Source organism: Monoraphidium neglectum (assembly GCF_000611645.1).
Source record: "Monoraphidium neglectum strain SAG 48.87 unplaced genomic scaffold scaffold00050, whole genome shotgun sequence".
In the NCBI taxonomy this organism is placed as follows: domain Eukaryota; kingdom Viridiplantae; phylum Chlorophyta; class Chlorophyceae; order Sphaeropleales; family Selenastraceae; genus Monoraphidium; species Monoraphidium neglectum.
Genome location: NW_014013578.1, coordinates 38,859 through 55,474, shown reverse-complemented (window position 1 = coordinate 55,474; position 16,616 = coordinate 38,859). Strand labels below are relative to the sequence as shown.

The 16,616-nt window shown below is 63.8% G+C and overlaps 3 protein-coding genes across 3 annotated transcripts in view; 2 read left to right on the top strand and 1 right to left on the bottom strand.

Moving 5' to 3' along the window:
- Positions 1 to 588: 588 nt before the first annotated feature.
- On the top strand, positions 589 to 1,759 carry MNEG_0593 (hypothetical protein; the record flags this gene model as incomplete). The annotated part of the gene is made up of 3 exons (XM_014050932.1): positions 589 to 632; positions 1,167 to 1,278; positions 1,538 to 1,759. 3 exons carry the CDS (start codon positions 589 to 591, stop codon positions 1,757 to 1,759), a joined length of 378 nt encoding a protein of 125 aa, XP_013906386.1.
- A 2,137-nt stretch (positions 1,760 to 3,896) lies between these two features.
- Positions 3,897 to 10,259, top strand: MNEG_0592 (hypothetical protein; the record flags this gene model as incomplete). The annotated part of the gene is made up of 12 exons (XM_014050931.1): positions 3,897 to 3,904; positions 4,394 to 4,530; positions 4,754 to 4,874; positions 5,483 to 5,658; positions 5,951 to 6,116; positions 6,368 to 6,560; positions 6,995 to 7,316; positions 7,518 to 8,191; positions 8,358 to 8,432; positions 8,957 to 9,241; positions 9,664 to 9,741; positions 9,939 to 10,259. 12 exons carry the CDS (start codon positions 3,897 to 3,899, stop codon positions 10,257 to 10,259), a joined length of 2,556 nt encoding a protein of 851 aa, XP_013906385.1.
- Positions 10,260 to 15,239: 4,980 nt separating this feature from the next.
- MNEG_0591 (N-acyl phosphatidylethanolamine phospholipase D) overlaps positions 15,240 to 16,616 on the bottom strand; it is a gene marked incomplete at both ends in the record, with an annotated part of 3,979 nt that continues 2,602 nt past the window's right edge. Inside the window, 4 exons of the mRNA XM_014050930.1 lie at positions 15,240 to 15,386; positions 15,643 to 15,743; positions 16,008 to 16,101; positions 16,353 to 16,436. Coding sequence (XP_013906384.1) covers positions 15,240 to 15,386; positions 15,643 to 15,743; positions 16,008 to 16,101; positions 16,353 to 16,436 — 426 coding nt within the window. The remainder of the gene's footprint in view (positions 15,387 to 15,642; positions 15,744 to 16,007; positions 16,102 to 16,352; positions 16,437 to 16,616) is intronic.

Sequence of the window (16,616 nt, the reverse complement as noted above, 5' to 3'; positions counted from 1 at the left end):
TTCATCGTCTCGGGCATGGCTGGCCTGCGCACGGACCCTGGGGCCCTCTTCACCTTTGCCGGCATTGGCGTGCTCTACTACCTGCTAGCCCAGCAGGTCCAGGCCCTGGCCGCCATCATCACACCAAACCAGGCATGTTTTGCATGGCGCGTTGCGCGGGGTTACCCGCGTTCGTTTTCATGCTCGCGCCCCAAGGGCAGGATTAGGATTGTTACAGCGTCCGGCGGTCGCCCGCTCCTGGAGCCATCCAGGCTCATGGGATTGTACAGTGAAGCACCAACGTTGTGTGACTGGGGTTCAGGTGGCTACCGTGCGCCGTTCAAAGGGCAGGCGCAGCAGCGCACACGCATGGTCACATGTGAATTGCCGAGGGCTGCAGCGGCGCCAGCACCAAATGCTTGCCGGAGCGCGTCGTGCGCGTCGGTCCTTTGCTCCAGGGTGCAACGGTACGGTCTCTGTGAACCCCTCGCTTCGATTGACAAACTCTTAAAGGGATGGTGATTGGCTGGCAACCCATCATTGCAGGAGGGTGCGTTCGTGGTGACGATCACGTACTCGTCGGTCAACCTTCTGATGTCAAACTACATCATGAGGTTCCAAGACATGCAGCAGCCGTGGATATCCTTCCTCAGGTGCGGGCTATGAGGGTGTGCGGGTGTGCGTGATAGGTTGTTTGTGTTTGTGTGTTTGTGTATTATGTTTGTGTTTTTGTGTGTGTGTGTGTGTGTGTGTGTGTGTGTGTGTGCACGAGCACGCAAGCACGTCGCATGTGCGTGCATGCGCGTGAGGCTGATGCATACACAAGAACTGTGTGTTTGTCTGCACACGGGTGTGCTGGTGGATCCCCTTGTGTGAGCATGCGAGAGCGCTCATGCAGATGCCTGCGGAGTGGGATGGTGTGCGTTCGGCACTTCGCGTCGCAGCAGGCACACGCCTCACCTGAGTGCACCCTTCGTCCTGCTGCCCTCTGTCTTCTGCGCGTCCTCCCACTCCCAGCCGCATGGCTCCCTTATCTCTAATGTGCGCCTCCACGCCCCCTATCTGTGTCATACATTCCCCAAGCAGCCCCTTGTCAACTGTCCCAAACCCCGGTCCCACCTCTCATCAACCCCACTCCCACCCCAACCCTCACCCTCACCAAAAACCCTCAACATGTCTATCCACAGGTGGGTGTCGGCCACCAATTACGCGTTTTCAGCCTACATGCGCAACCAGTTCCAGGGTGTGGACGTGTCCTGCGCCAACGGCATCGCGCCCTCCCTGGTGACGCTGTTGCAGGTGGGGCCGCGGGCAGGTAGGGGCTGTCTATTTGAACCATGCGATTCGCGTGCTGCAGCGCTTGACGGGTCTTGGAAGCAAGCCAGCCGAATGTGGGGCGGATGCAGGGCCGGAGCGCGTCGCTGCCAAAGAAGAGCCCAGCAAGCCAACAGCCGCTGCACAACGCGCAAACATTAGCTTCTCATTCCACCTTTGGGTTGGTGTTCTTCCCACTGAGCATCCTCGCAAACACGCCCCTTTCCTCTGCCCTCTTTTGCAGTCGCTCATGCCGCGCACCAAGCTGCTCCGCACCCCGGCCGTCGAGCGCATGCTGGTGCAGCCGGGCGCCGACTGCATCATGTCGCTCGACGCGGTCTTGGCCTATTTTGACGTCACCTGGCCGGTGTGGGGTTACGCCCTGTCACTCGTCATCTACCTGCTGATCGTGCACGGGCTGACCTTCATTGGCCTGTGCCGGCTCGCGTACAAGGAGCGTCGCTGACGGCGCCCTTATCGGGGCGGTCTCGCAGGCACCACCGCGGGCGGCTGGCTCTTCTGGGCCGAGCCTGAGGACGTTCGCCCGCCTCAGGCTCGTATCCAGCCCGCCCATGGGGGCTGGAAACTCCCAAATCGCACGTGTTTCTGGGCTTGGTTGAGGTGGCAAGCTTAAAGTAGCCTGTGGCGGCTTTGGATAGCGTGTGGTGTCGCGCTGCAAGTACAGCGCCTGGGGTCGCGTCAAGAAACTGCAGTCTTAGTCTGTGGCGGCGCACCCCGCATGTCAACGAACATTCCGCTGCGCTGCAGCCACTGCTGTTGGGCTCATGCGCGCTCGGCTTCCTTCGTTGCATTCGGCTGTTGATATCACAAATTTGGCTAGCAGAGACTACCTACCCGCGGCCCGTTGAATCAAACGCTGCCCACACTGCACGACCACATGGCGCCAGACGCCTTTGAACGCCCATCCCTGTCAAACCTATGCACGTTTATCCCCCATTGGCAGGGCATGCGGCCCAAGGCACTCCCTCAGGATTTAACGGCGGCTCCCCCGTACGTAGCTGTTGCGGCAACGCCGCCAACGCATGTGATGTCCCCAAGACGGCGTGACACGACTGTTGCACGGACGCCCGACCGCTGCCGAAGCAGACCGCTTTGCTTGCTTATTGATTGCCTTGCGTATTGTTTCCTCTGACTGCCTGTACAGCAGAATGCACTCGTGGTGCCACATTTTATGCTGCACGCTGCCTCTCATCATGGCCATCAAGTGTCAACGCCTGCATCTGGGACTCGCATCACTATCCCCCTACTGACATGCGGACTGTTTGTGTAACACGCTAGTTGATTACTGTCATTGATTGCTACATAGCGCCTTCAGCAACGCATCCACTCCCCTTGCTTCCATGCAGCAAATGGGGGCAGCTCGTTGCAGCCCGCTCAGTGATGTTGCGGGCCATGCACAGAGCATCCCTCGTTCCTCGGCTACACTCTAGCATCATTCAAGTGTCAGCAAGTTGTGAGCTGCGCCAAGCTATGGGATATGCGGGACCACGGCACGCAGCGCTCGACACCCCAGCCTCAGGACTCGAGACATCATCAGACGCTCACGAGCAGCAGGCGCCCACATGGACCGGGGATGACAAGGGTCATTCGCTCCTTGAAATCTCTTCAAGTGTCCTTTGTGTGCAAGAGGGGCTGCAAACCCCGCAAACAAGGGGCGGTTTAAGAGCTTCGGACTCCGAGGCACACCTGCGTTCCTCGGGTAAAGCCTGTCTGTCCGAAACGCCGTTTTCATCCAGAACGCCGATGTTCATCCAATGAACGAATTCCATGTGATCATTGCAGGGCTTGCGAACGAGGCTGCGCCTGCTTTGAAAGCCCAACCCACGGTACCACTGGCAGATGGCGCCGGATGCGCAGCCGGGAGGCCGCGGAGCGCAGGCGGCGCGCGATGCGGCAGTTGTGGCTGATATGATGGCCTTCCTGGCGGACCTCAGGGCCCGAGCCACTTTGGCACCAGATGGGCGCAACCCGAGCGCAAGGTTTGCCTGTAGTGAGGTCCAGGGAGCGGGAGAGGGGCCAAGGCAACGGCCCGCTACCAGGAGACTGCACGCCTCTTGAAAAACGGGGGTTGCATCAAATACAGCTGGCCGCAGAGCGTCATGCACACCCTCCGCCGAACGGTCCGCTTTGCAGTGTGTGGGAGGAGACCGAGGGCGGAGAAGCGACGGCAGCAGACGACGAGTTGGACAAGCTCCGGGGCGGCGCCGCCTCTGCTGGGGACACGTTGGTTGGGGACACGCAACCCAGGGTCACGCACGAGGAGCTTCACTACACCAATGGTGACGTGTACAAGGTGATGGGATCAGCTGGCTGTTGCGCTGCTAAATGCTGTCGCCCACAGCGTTCAGTTCAGGACCAAGGTTCGGCTAAGCCAACTGCGCGCAGCAGCCTGCAGGAGAATGGCATTGCACTGGGAAACCCCATCACGTGTTTACGCCCCGGGTTGCAACCGAAGTCTGCGGCCGCGTTTGCTGCAGCCACGCCTTCTGGCTTCTGCTGCCACACGCGCATGCACCTGCAACCCATCTCACCTGAAAACTGCACATGCGCACAAGCGTGTGCGCTCACGCACATGCACATGCATGCACAGGTGTGCACACAGACAAGCGCGCGAGCACACAAACACACACACTCTAGCTACTCCCCCCCTCCCCCCCACTCACACACGTGCATCTGCTGCGGCAGGGCGAGGTGCTAGGTGGCCGCCTCCGCCACGGCGCCGGCACCCACACAGGGTCCGATGGCAGCAGCTACCTTGGGGGCTGGCGGCTGGACCAGCGGCACGGCAGGGGCGTGTTTGTGGCTGCGGATGGCTCGCGGTACGACGGGGAGTGGCTCGCCGACAAGGCTAACGGGTGGGCGGCTGCCATGGGTGAAAACGTGCCAAGAAGTCATGGGGAGCGGAGGGGCCGCAAGAATCAGGTGGTGCGCGCAGTGGGCCTGCCGGAGTACTGCTTGCCAATGATTGTGAAAGCTGGAGGAGGCTTTGCTGTCCCTGAGGGCCAACCAGGCTACATATTCATGCCCGTGGGTAGTGATGCAACAACAGCGCGTGCGATCCGCTCGGTTGCTGCCGCAGAACTGGGGTGTGCACCTACCCAAACGGCAGCCGCTATGAGGGCGACTGGGAAGAGGATCAGCGCTCGGGCTGGGGCCGGCTGGACGCGGCAGACGGGCAGTCGTACGAGGGCGAGTGGCGGGGCGACAAGATGCACGGTGCGCGTGACTCTTGTGTGCTCGTGGTTGCAGGGCCTGCTGCTGGCTTGCCTGCGATGGTTCATGATTTCAGAATGCATCGCTGCTTCGGCTGTTGCACCACCCCGCTTTGGGTGGCTTCGCAGGGAAGGGTGTGGGAATAGGCAGGGCCCTGTTGATTCTGTGAAGACCAAGTTGCAGGCGCATCCATTGTACAACTCTTCGACCGACGACCCCACCGCAGGCCAGGGCAAGTGGTGCTTTGCGGGCGACAAGGGCTACTATATCGGGGCTTACGAGGCCGGGCAGCGCACTCGCGGGCGGCTGGTGCGGGGGCAAGATCATGAGTACGAGTACGACGGAGAGTGAGTGCCTGGAAGTGCGCCCCCGTGGCTCACCTGCACCATTCATATGGCGGCTTAATTCCAGCACGCGCCTTTTTGATGTGTTCTCTTAGGCTGCTGTGGCTGCCCTGCGAAGTATGCTGGCGTGGGTGGCTCACCTCTAGGCAGCATGGGAGTGGACCTTAGGGCACAGGGCGCGCTTTGACCTGGTGTTGACCACAGCCTTATTGCAGCGCATCTTCAATATAGCCAACCCACCGCACCGGCTCCCTCACCCCCTTCACCCTCCCTTCACCCTCCACCCTGAATCCTCGTCATGCTGCTGTTGAAAGGTTTAAGGACGGGCTGCAACACGGCATGGGCACCGCCGTTGCCAAAGGGCTGTACCTCTACAGGCGCGCTTGCTGGCGTGTCTGCAAAATTTCTGGCCACTTGAACGCATCGGCGCTGCCTTCTCCCAGCATAGTTGCCGTTGGCCGCTGGCAGCAGCCTGCGGCGCGCACACCCTTATCGCCAGGCGAGCGGCGCACTGCTGTACGCCAAGCATGTGCATGCATTTTAGGCGACTGTCAGGCCTGGTGCTAAAGCCAACCCCTCTGTCCCCTCGCGCCCTCATGCGCCTGGTGCAGAGGCCCATTCGAGCACGACATGCGCCACGGCAGTGACGGCGAGTGCAGCTACGCCGGCGGCGGCCGCTACGTGGGCGACTGGCGCGCCGACGCGAGGCACGGGCGGGGGAGGATGGAGCTGTCAGATGGTACCACCTACGAGGGGGAGTGGCGCGGCGACAAGCGGCACGGGCAGGGTGAGTGGACACGCGGTGCGGGTTACTCAAGGGGTGCTGGGCGGGGCGTGGGCTTGCTTCTGCAGCGGGGAGACAAGGGCTGCTGCCGTGCAGCACGCGGGACAGGCCCTTCGTGCTGGTGCCGGCGATGGTGATGGCGATGGCGCATGCACTGACCAGGTGGTGTGTGCTGCTGGTGGCACGCTCAAGCCCCAATCCAGCTCATCCCTCCACAGAGTTGTGGACGCCCTTTCAGTACCCTCAAGCTGTCATATCCCATGACGAAGCAAAATTGATCGCCACGCGTGCGCAGGGGCCTGCCGCTACTCCAACGGCGACCGCTATGCTGGCTCCTGGGCCGAAGGCGTCCGCGCCGGCCAGGGGCGCTGCGCGTTTGCCAACGGCGACAAATATGCTGGGGCCTGGGCGGGCGACACGATGGAGGGGATCGGGACGATGGCTTACGCCGACGGCGGCAGGTGCGGTTTTGAGGATGGCGGCTCTGCGTGCGAGTGCATGAAGCGGCTTTGGAGGCGTTCGCATATGTGCTGTGCGTGGCTGCGGCTGCAGCCAGCAGCGCCCACTTCCAAGCCCCAGCCTGTCGCAGGGTCATCACTGCTGGGCTTTTCCAAGCCTGTGGAGGGCCGTGCAGAGGTCGCAAACGCCCTTTTGCTGGCTCCGCCCAGTAAGTGTAATCCTGGACCCAACAAGTGGCAATCACCAACCACAGGTACCACGGAGATTGGAAGGCGGGGAGGCGCCACGGCGTCGGGCTGATGGTGTTTGCGGACGGCGCAAGCTTCCGCGGCCGCTGGGAGGAGGGGACGTGGCTCCAGAGCGCCGCGGATCCGGCACGCTGCCGGCTACGGGGGCGCGGGCTGGCGCGGGCGGTGGCAGGGGAGGAGGCGGGTTTCAGGCTCCAGGTGGGGGGCGCCGAGGATGCGCGGGCAAGCGTGGCCTGCTGTATTACACGCGTGTGTGCGCGTCCGTGTGCATGCATGCCTCGGGGCCACTTGAAATGTTGCAGGGGCTTTTCTGAAATTGTCTGGCGGCGCACCAATTCTTGGTGCATCATGAGTAAGCGACTCACGCGGCTGTTAGAGGGAGGAGGGAGGCATGCCAAGTGTAGCGCTTGCAACTGCCACAGCCGAGCCTCTTTTTGGAGGAGGTGTCGTGTGTCGGCCGCCTCACCGCGCCGCGTGTATTTGATGAAACGACAGGGTTGTTGCAGCGTCCTGCGGCCGCCCGCTCCTGTAGCCATCCATTTGGGCCATCCCAGGCGCGCCCACGCGCCATCAAGTGCCCAGGACTGATGCACCCACACGCCGCGCGCGCCCGCGGCGCCGCCCGCGCCCAGGCCCGCGACGAGGACGACAACCCGCGGCTGAGCGGCGGCGACGCCTTCGTGGTTACGCTCCTCAGGGAGACCCCCCAAGCCGCCCCAGACGCCGCCATGATCACATCCGCTGCCAGCGCCGCGCTGCAAGCGCCGCCTGGGGCTGAGGGCGGCGGGGCCGGCGACGAGGGGGCCGGCGGGGACGGGGAGCAGCCTGCGGGCGCGAAGGCCGGGCGGCTGGAAGTCGTGGGGGCGGGCCGCGTGCGCGACTGCGGCGACGGGCGGTACGAGGTGGCGTACCGCTTGGAGGGCGCGGGGCGGTACTTGCTGGCGGTGACCGACGGTGAGGCGGGAGGGGGTTGGGCTCGAGCTGCGGCCGAAGCTTGCACCCTTCACCCGCTGGCCAGCTGTCACAGCTGGGGGTAACGGTTACCGCCCAGACCTTTGCTCTGAGCGCGGCCGGGGCGCCTGACTCAAAGCTGTACAGCGTTTTTCGATCTACCTTTGATACGTACCGCTTTCAACCATACCGCGTGCAAAACAGGCGATGGGGCGCACGTCGCAGACTCACCGTACCCCCTGCGGGTGCTGCCCGGCCCCCCCTGCGCCGCCCGCTGCACCGCCGAGGGCGCCGGCCGCCGCGCGGCGGCCGCTGGCGAGCGGGCAACGTTCTCTGTCGTCGCGCGAGACGCGTTCGGAAACGCCTGCGACGGGCTGAGCGCGGCGGCGCTCGCCGCGGCGCTGCCGCTGAGCATGCAGCTCGTCGCGGGCGGCGGCGGCGCGGGGGCGGTGACGGCGGTCGAGAGCGCGCCAGGGGATGGTGGGCGGTGGCAGTGCGCGTTCACAGCGGAGCGCGCGGGACTATATGTATTGGAGGTGATGGCACTCGCGGCAACAGGGCCGGCGGCACCCATCACCGCCCCCGCGGGCGAGCGGCCTGGTGGCAGTGACGGCGGCGGCGCCGGGCCCGGCGGCGCCTGGCGCCACGTGCGCGGCAGCCCGTTCGGCGTGCGGGTGTCGGACGCGTGCGCGGGTGGGGCGGAGGCGCGGGCGAGCGCGAAGCAGGGCGCTGGGGTTCGGGACGTGGTGGGTTGGTGGGGCGAGGTGGCGGCGCGGGAGTATGGCGCGGGCGATGGCGACATGACAGGGTTCGACAACACTGGCAGCGGAGCGGACCCGTCTGCTGCCGACTCAGCACCAGAGGCTGCATTTGTGGCGGTGAGCGGGCCGGACACTGGCAGAGAGGGGTGGGCGGAGTGGGGCTGGGGCGGGGCTCGAAGCCTGGGAGAGGGCGCAGCAGGAGAGGGCGCGATGGAGGGGGTGACTGGGGTGGAGCGCAGGTCAATGGGAAGTGACATCACTGCCTTTGGTCAAACTGGCGCAGGCCAACCCCAGCGTCGCGGTGGTGGAGCGATTGGAGGACCTTTGGCTTCTCAGCAAGCTGCAACGGGAGCGCAAGGTTGCGGCTGGCGCAGCTCTGGCGACGCGGCGACCGGACACACCTGTAGTCGCCGCCACAGACACGACGGCGTCGTCACCCACATCGCAGCTGCCGAGGTCTCCGCTGTCTCGTAGTGGCAAACCCACGGCGTACACAGCCGCAGAAGCCAGCCAGAGCATGCTGTACGAGTTGGATTGACTGCGACCGTTCTCCAGCGTTGCTGAACCACGCGTGGCAGCCGAGCGGAACGGCCTGAGTGACGCTTTGTACCCTCATTATTTCAAGCGGATCTATTGTTAAAGACGTCCTGATCCCCACGCATTGCATCAGACCCGCGGCCGACCACAAGCTCAACTGGATCTTTAGTCTGAGCCGTAGCAACACCCGCCGGGGGTGTCTAATTTCGAGGCAGAATGTCTGGGCTCACACGCACAGCGCTGCCAGGCCCGTTCGCCGCGGGTCGACGTCACCACCACGGCGCACCAGCTGTGCGATGCAATGCACGTGTCGCGCGGGCGCCGCGCCTCTCGTGCGCCGCCCAGCTGCAACAGCGCCCCGGCGGCAATCCCCAACAGCAGCAGCAGCAGCAGCCTGTCGTGGCCCCCGCGCCGCCGGGATCCGGCGTCTCCCCTCCCCGGCGGGCACCTTCACCCGCGGCAGCCACAGCAGTGCGCGTCGCTGAAGCGGCAGTCGCGCCGCTTCGGGATTTGCAAGTGGAGTTCATGGGCGTCCTCAATGGAATGCAGACAGTCAGGGGTGTGATCGAGGTCGACGCGCACCCAGACCTCGTTTACAAGATCCTGACAGATTATGACCGATGCAGCGAGGTGTGTGTGTTGGGGGGGGAGGGCGTGCGGGCGGGCGCGAGGCTGAGCGGACGAGCGGGCTAACTTGAAGCTCTGCTGTGTTTGGCGGCCTGTTGATCCTCGCCATGATGCGTGTCAGCCGCGCTTGGGACGCTGAGCGTGGGTGCTGCCTGCAGCAACAGGATTGTCGCGCCCACCTGAGGGCAACGGCGGGCGCGGTCGCAGCCGCGTCGCCAGCAGGGCAAGCCCTGCAAGAGGCTGCTTTCCGCTTGCTGTGGCGCGCGGCCACTGGCCCATCAGCCATGGATCCTGTCCTTGTGTGGCGCAAGGCAGGGTGCTGCCAGCCAAAGCTTCTGGACGCCCCACCGCATCATGGTACTCTCTGCTGCGGACATGCCCGCGCTCGCCTATATGCTGTGCCCGCCCGTGCGCCCAAACCCCAGGTGTTTGAGAACATCAGTGCCTCTTCTACCATAGAGGAGGACGGGGCCAAGCAGGTCATACAGGTGCACGGGGCACGGGTGCGGGCGGCGCCTATCGCTCTGCAAACCGCGGCCCTCCATGGAGCCGCACAGAAGCCGGTGCACCGCTTTGGCGCTTTTATAAGTTTTGAGTGCATTTGCCGCGCTCACGCGCGCCTCTCAGTGTCCGTTGCAACCTCCCGAACTGCCCGCCCAACCCCCTGCCTGGCGGCCCTCCCCACACCCTCCTCTGCCAGGCGTGCAGCTGGCGGTTCCTCGCCTTCGCCGGCAGCTTCAATGTCCACCTCAGCGTGTCCGAGGATGCCGCGGCGCGCTCGCTCGTCTTCCGCCTCGTGCGCTCGAGCTTCATGCGCGATTTCGAGGGCCGCTGGCAGGTCTCGCCGTGCGGGGGCGGCGGCGGCGGCGCGCGGGTGGAGCACGTGCTGGCTGTCAAGCCAACGATGCCCATCCCTGCGGCGATTTCGCAGTACACCCAGGGGATATTTACGCGGCAGGTTTCAAATATCCTGCGGGACCTGGAACGGGAGATCATCAAGCAGGCTGCGGCGTCGAACTGAGGATACGCTGATAGTTCGCTTTGCGTGTGCACGCGTAGACTAGGGAGTGTGTATGGCCCCGTCAGCCGGGCGGCAGCGGCATGCATCGGCGCGCGCGCGAGCGAAGAGCAGTGAGGGCAGGGCAGGCGTCGTTTCGGCATGCACACGCGCTTGCGTGGGTGCCTTCCCTTCCGCCCCTCACATTTTGGCCATCGCACCTGCGAGTCTTAGCATGCACGGCGCCCGCGCAGGGCGCGACACGTGTGTGTGCACTGAGCGGTGGGGGCGATTTTTCTTGGAGCGGATGCCTCCCTTGTACTCTCGACTTGCATTGTTTGGGGCAGTGATGCCTCCAGCCATACCTGTAACAACAGCAAGGTCTTGGATGAGGACGGGATGGAGCCAAATGTGGGGTGCTGCGACATCGCCTACACTGCGCCGCCTGGCGACCTTGGGCAGCTCGGCAGGCACAATGAATGCATTTTTGCCAGCACACCACTTGTGCTTTCACGCAATGCAGTATAATGGAAACAGTAGAAAATATCTGCATTCGAAAATCTTGCGCGCTTACAAAGTCTCTCAGAGGTGCTACTGCGCGGGGCAAGAATCTAGGCGAGTACACCTTGTCCGAGGGCGCGCAAGCAAAGCAGGCCGTACACGCCGCTAAAATCATACCTTTGGCACACCATTTATGACACCATTCGGCCCCGGATGCTCCGACCTGAAGGCAGCACACGCAGGTGCCATGCGCCGCGGCAGCTGCGCCTGCAGGTGCATGGCGCCTGGCCCGCTGCCGCAACACCCACCTCCCTCACCCTTGCGCCAACGCACGCACAGTAGTGTACTAGAAAGACAGTATGGCATCGAGAGCGGCAGTGAGGTGCGCTCTGCATGATGCGGACGAGGGCGCCACCCTGGTCCGGGTGCGCATCCACGCCAGGGGCCCCACTCGGCGCGTGTCATCCGGCGAAGGCGCCCCCGCCCGCACCTCGAGCGGCGGCGCGCCGAGCAACCCCAGCTCCCCGCGCCACGCCGCGCTAGGCGCGGTCGCGTTCGCCGCTGGCGCCGAGCGCGACCCCTTGGGCCTGATGCAGCGGCCAGCGGCGGCGCGCCCCGCGCAGCCGGCAGCGGCCGCCAGGCGCGGCGACGCGGGCGGCGACGCGGGCCGTTTGATGCTGGCTTCCAGCGGCGGCAGCAGTGACGTGGAGTTGGCGGCGATGTCAGTGCTCGGGCACCTGGCGCTGGCCACTGCCCTAGCAAAGCAGCCGCGCTCGCACCCACTGGGCGGCGCGCGCCGCCCCGCGCGGGCGTCAAAGCTGGGCAAGGTGGCGGTAGCAGCTGCGCCGCCAGAGGCGGGCGGGGCGCCCGGCGGCGGCAACTTGGGTGCGAAGGCGAGCGGCAAGTTTCGGGCGGCAGGAGCGCGCGCCCCAGAACGCACGATTGAAGTCGCCCTTTGAAAGGGTCGAAGGGCCAGTGACCGCCCCAAGTAGGGGAGCCCGCGCCGCTGTTCCGTTTTGCCTCATAAAAACCATCTTGTACATACATGAAGGGCTGCGGCGTATGATCGACGCCCGCCGCGCCAGCTTAAGAAAGCTGCTTGCCGGGTCAGCTCGACCGCCGGCCATTACGTGCCCTGCTTACTGAGCCGACCAGACATGCCGCGGTCGCCACGGCTATGAAACAACTTGGGGAGGTGTCCTCACCATCAATAATCTGGGTTTCTTAGCGTACCGTATGCACCTGCATCTCAAGCCTGCTTCAGCTTTGCAACCCTCTAGGGTTTGAGGGCCGGGATGTTTTAGTTGGCTTTCCCTCAAACAGAGCTTTGGCCTTCTTACCAGCCTGCAATGAAGTAGTAACCACTGCATGCTGTTGCTCCGATCGCTGCCGACACCGACTCGCAATGCGCGCGTCCCGCTCAACTCCTTTGCCCTTTCCTGCTCCCCACCCAGCGCTGCCTGCGGTGTGGGCCCATGCCGCCCTCGCCGGTGCAATGCGTTTAGATGAGGTCCAACGGGCTTGATTGTTGTATGATACCTGCTTCATGGCTCCATGCTGGGAACCAATGTGTGCCTTCTGGAACCTTGTAATGACATTTCCCGAACGCGCCTGCTTGTGTGTGTGTGTGTGGGGGGGGGGGGTTGCAGCAATGAAGCGCACCGCTTGATGCTTCAGATGACCCTCATGATAATCGTGGAGGCACTACCCGGTCGCAAGAGACCAGATTATGACTGCAGAGTGAGCACACCAGCACCATGCTGTACACATAGCCAGTGCCCAGCGGTCACCAGGTGTGGTACTGGCTGAAAGGGCGGAGACTAACAGAGAGAAAGAGAGAGAGAGAGAGAGAGAGAGAGAGAGAGAGAGAGAGAGAGAGAGAGAGAGAGAGAGAGAGATTCAGACAGCTACAACCGAGTCAATTATGCTGGACGTTGTACAGACTGATAATAGGCACACACGGGAGACCGTCAGGATTCAGATGAGTTTTCAAATTTCTTGGCGGTTGAACCTTTCAAAGTATTGATAGACTGACAGAGTAGAAGGGCACGTGCAATGATTCACATGAAAGTTCGCTTGAGTTGTTGTATGCAACGTTGGTGCTTTTGAAATTGCCGCGGAGGAGCGCGCGCGCCCTTTTTCATCACGCGTATCTTCCACTGGCACGTGTAGACTCTCACGCTGCGGGGGGATACATCTGTAAAGGGCGAATCTATTCACATTCCCTCGTGATCCAGCTTCGGAAGCTGAGTCGGCCCTTTCGCAACCGCACCCGAGGCAGCGGTGACAGCGATCCACTCAGACCAGGGACGCTCGAACCACCACCGGCATGGCAACCTTGCTCGGCCTTTCTATCCTTTCGATCAGCAATTGTGACAGAAGCGGCGGTGATTGCAGCCGAAGCAGCAGCCTCAGCAGCAGCACAACCAGCCTGTCACAGGGCTCTGGCAGCACAGCCAACACCAGCCGCGCCCAGCCCGGTTGGGCGCTGGGGACTGACCGGCCGTGGAGCCCCGCGCCCGGCAGCACCGGTTGCTGGACAGTTTGTACGGAGCCTGGCGTTGCGTGCGTGGCTGCGGGTTGCATGGCCTGTGACAGCCGTCGGCCTTCGTGCGCCAGCTGCCAGGCAGCAGGGCGCGCCGCGTGCTGCTTTGCTGACTGCGACGCATGCGCGGCGCAGCTTGGGGAGGGCGGCGGGAGCGTTGGCTTCGGCGGCGGCCCGCGGGGGCGCGGCGATCTCGGCAGCTGCGGGTGGGACGACGACGCAGCGCGCGACGTCGCAAGCGGCAGGTGGGGCTGCGATCGCGGCATGATGTACGTACAGATGTAATTGGCGCAGGCCGACGTCATGCCCAGCAGCGGGCTTGCCGCACGCGGGCTCATTGCCCGGGGAATAAAAAGCAGTGCATCTTGGATGTACATTCAAGGCAGATCGAGCACACACGATCAAACCTTCAGTCAACACCATCGACACTCCGACCCCTTTTAGGCACGTCTCTTCCCAGCGCCTCAAGGCGCTGCTGCTGACGCACCCCTCCATGCGTGCGGCGTCCATGGCGGCTTGCGGCTTGCGGGACGACGAGGACGACGATGACGACAGCTGCAGCGGGTACGGATGGCGGGACGAGCGGTACTGCCACACAAGCGCGGCGACGGCAGAGGGCGACACCTGGGGCCAAGCAGCAGGCGGTCACGACGGCCTCACCGAATTCGATGCGACCGATGCTTACGGCTACGCCGGCCCGGGCGCGGGCCGGCGCGATCCGCGGAGCGCCCGCGCGTTTGACTTGGCGACGGACGGCGGCAGCAGCATACGGCGCTCGTTGGGGCGGTATGGAGGAATCGGGTCACGGCCGCGCCCAGTGTTTTACTGACCTCCGCGCCCATCGGCGTGCTTGACGCCTTGACCCAGAGAGGCGGCCCCAGGGGGGCTTCCCGCAACGGCGCTGCCGACGGCAGCGAAAGCAGCCAATCAGGCCCGTTAGGGTCTCAACGCCCGACTGTTGGCTCGGGCCTGCTCTTTGCTCTCCGCCACAGCTGCCAACTTTCAAAGGTTGGGCAAGTTGCAGAGCTCTCGCACTCACGGACCAGATGTGGCGAGGCCATGATAAGCCGCTCGCTGCCCTCTCGGGGACAGAGTTTTTCTTGGACCCCAACAGATGCCTGCGCAACTTCCCTTACTATTGATGAGGCACAGCACAACTTTTGACCAGTCTGTTTTGCGTACCTTACGCATATCTCCCAGCTGTCGGCCCTGGCACATGTGCAATCCCCCATCATACGCGCTGTCAAACTACGAGTGTAGCCCTATTGGCCCCTCCCACGTCCCTCTCTCATGAGCTTTCATGGGCGCGATTGCACAATGGCGGCGCCCGCATGCACGCTCCACGGATTGACCACCTTCCCGCGGTCCACACCAAGGGGCCTAGGAGCAGTGTCTGCATAAATCTCGCGTCACGCGCGGTCAAAGCCCGCCGCCCCAGACCTTGAGGCACTCGCTCCGCGGCGCCCATGGAGGCCTCATCGCCCGGCGGTCTGCCGTATATTACACACTGCTCCGTCATCGAGCTGTCCCCAAAGCGCCCTAGCGACGCGATATTCACGTGCCCTCTCGTGTTGGTCACAATAAGCCTCTCAAGCCCTAGACCTGAAGCAAAGCATGCAGATGCATGGATGGGCAGCAGGGCAGTGGGCGCGTGCATCTGAGCAGCCGCTGCCCCGCCCGCCCGCACACCCGTACTGGTGGCCTGAGGATGTTGCTCAGGTCTGGTGCACTGCTGCACCAGAATCGTGCTGGCCCATCACTGCTGCATCACGCTCGCATGAAGTTTCAAAACGCGAGGGGCGCGTGCCATGGCGATTGCCGTGTGCGCCGCCGCCTCGCGCGATAACTTATGAAGAATATGATGTTGGCTGAGTAAAAACAAACAAAAAAATATATATGCCTGGTCCTTGGGAAGAGTGATGGGAAATTGCCCCTCGTGGGCCACTCATGTCCAGCAATCACAGTTCATCGGATGCAGCCAGCCCCACGCCACGCGACGCCGCCGCCTGCTGCGGCTGCGGCTGCTGCTGCTCGCCAGCATCGGTTGCGGGCCGCGGCAGGGGCAGGCGTTGCAAAGGCGAGTTGACGACGGCGCCGTCCTTCACCTGAGGGCCAGCGAGGGCACAAGGTGCAAGCAGCAGCGATCTTGTTGGCACGTGTCAGTTCTTTCGCCATTCCAGCCACGCCGCGCTTCTCCGCACGTACACAAACGACAGGCGTCCGAGCAGGCATCAAGCGCAATAACTCTAACGCTGAGTCGACAGGCCGGACAGCAACTGGTCAAACATGGGTGCCGGCCTCGCGTCAAGCAGCCCTGGGGTCCCGCAACCGACACTCCACGCCCCGCAGGCCGATGCCCACCGTCATCATCGCGCCGTGCTGGAGGCACACAAACTCATCGTCCGCCAATCCCCGCGCCGCGGCCTCGCGCGCCAGCAGCGCCGGCGGCTCGTCCAGGGGCTCTGGTCGGCGGGCAAGACCCAGGAATTGAGATTGAGGGGTGGTCTGTGAGTTCAACAATCATTTTTCATCGGATGAACAAAAAATGGGAACGTGGGCTCACTGCGGAAACAAAGGGGGGAGGCTGCAGCAAGCAAGCGAAGCTTGGCCCAACACCAGCTGCCATGCACGACTCGCCGGTCTCTCTGCTGTGCCTGGCCAAGCGGGCAAATAGGATCCGCATTTTGCGGCGCAGCTCGGCCCCGCGGCTTTCGTGCGCCCCTCACCAAGGGTCAGGTGGAAGGTGCAGCAGTGGATGGCGATGGAGCGGCGAGACCGCACGTCGCGGTGGATCGTCACGGCCTCGTCGGGGCCGACGTGCTGCGGCGGCGGGTGCGGGCGGCGCGGCGCGTGCGCGACGGTGCATGCGTGTTGCGCGGCAGTACGGCGTGCTCGGGAGTGCTCAGGCCGACGCATGGAGTACCGCAGTGAAAGCACATATGCATCCCCACGATCAAGAAAGCCAACGTTCAGGTTCTGTTGTGCCAAAACCAAGGTTCTTCAAACCGCCATCATGTACCCGCCTTGGTTGGCAATAGCAACCCCACGCCCCGCCGCGTCAGCCGGCGCACCTGCGGCGCCATGAAGGCCCTGGGCTCGTACGCGCCGATCGGAATCGCCGACAGATCAAAGGGCCCCAGGCGCTGCCCGATCTCCTGCGGGCACGGGAAGTTTGACGGGCGGCGGCTGAGGAGCCTGCCTGCGCGGCTGGCGCGGCTGCGCGGCCTCGCACTCGCAACAGAGGGAGCGCCTGCCGCTGCCGCTGGTAACAGCTGCTTTGTTAGACGAGCCGGCCCGCCAGCACACTGTTAGGGAAGAGCCAGGCCGAGCGGCGG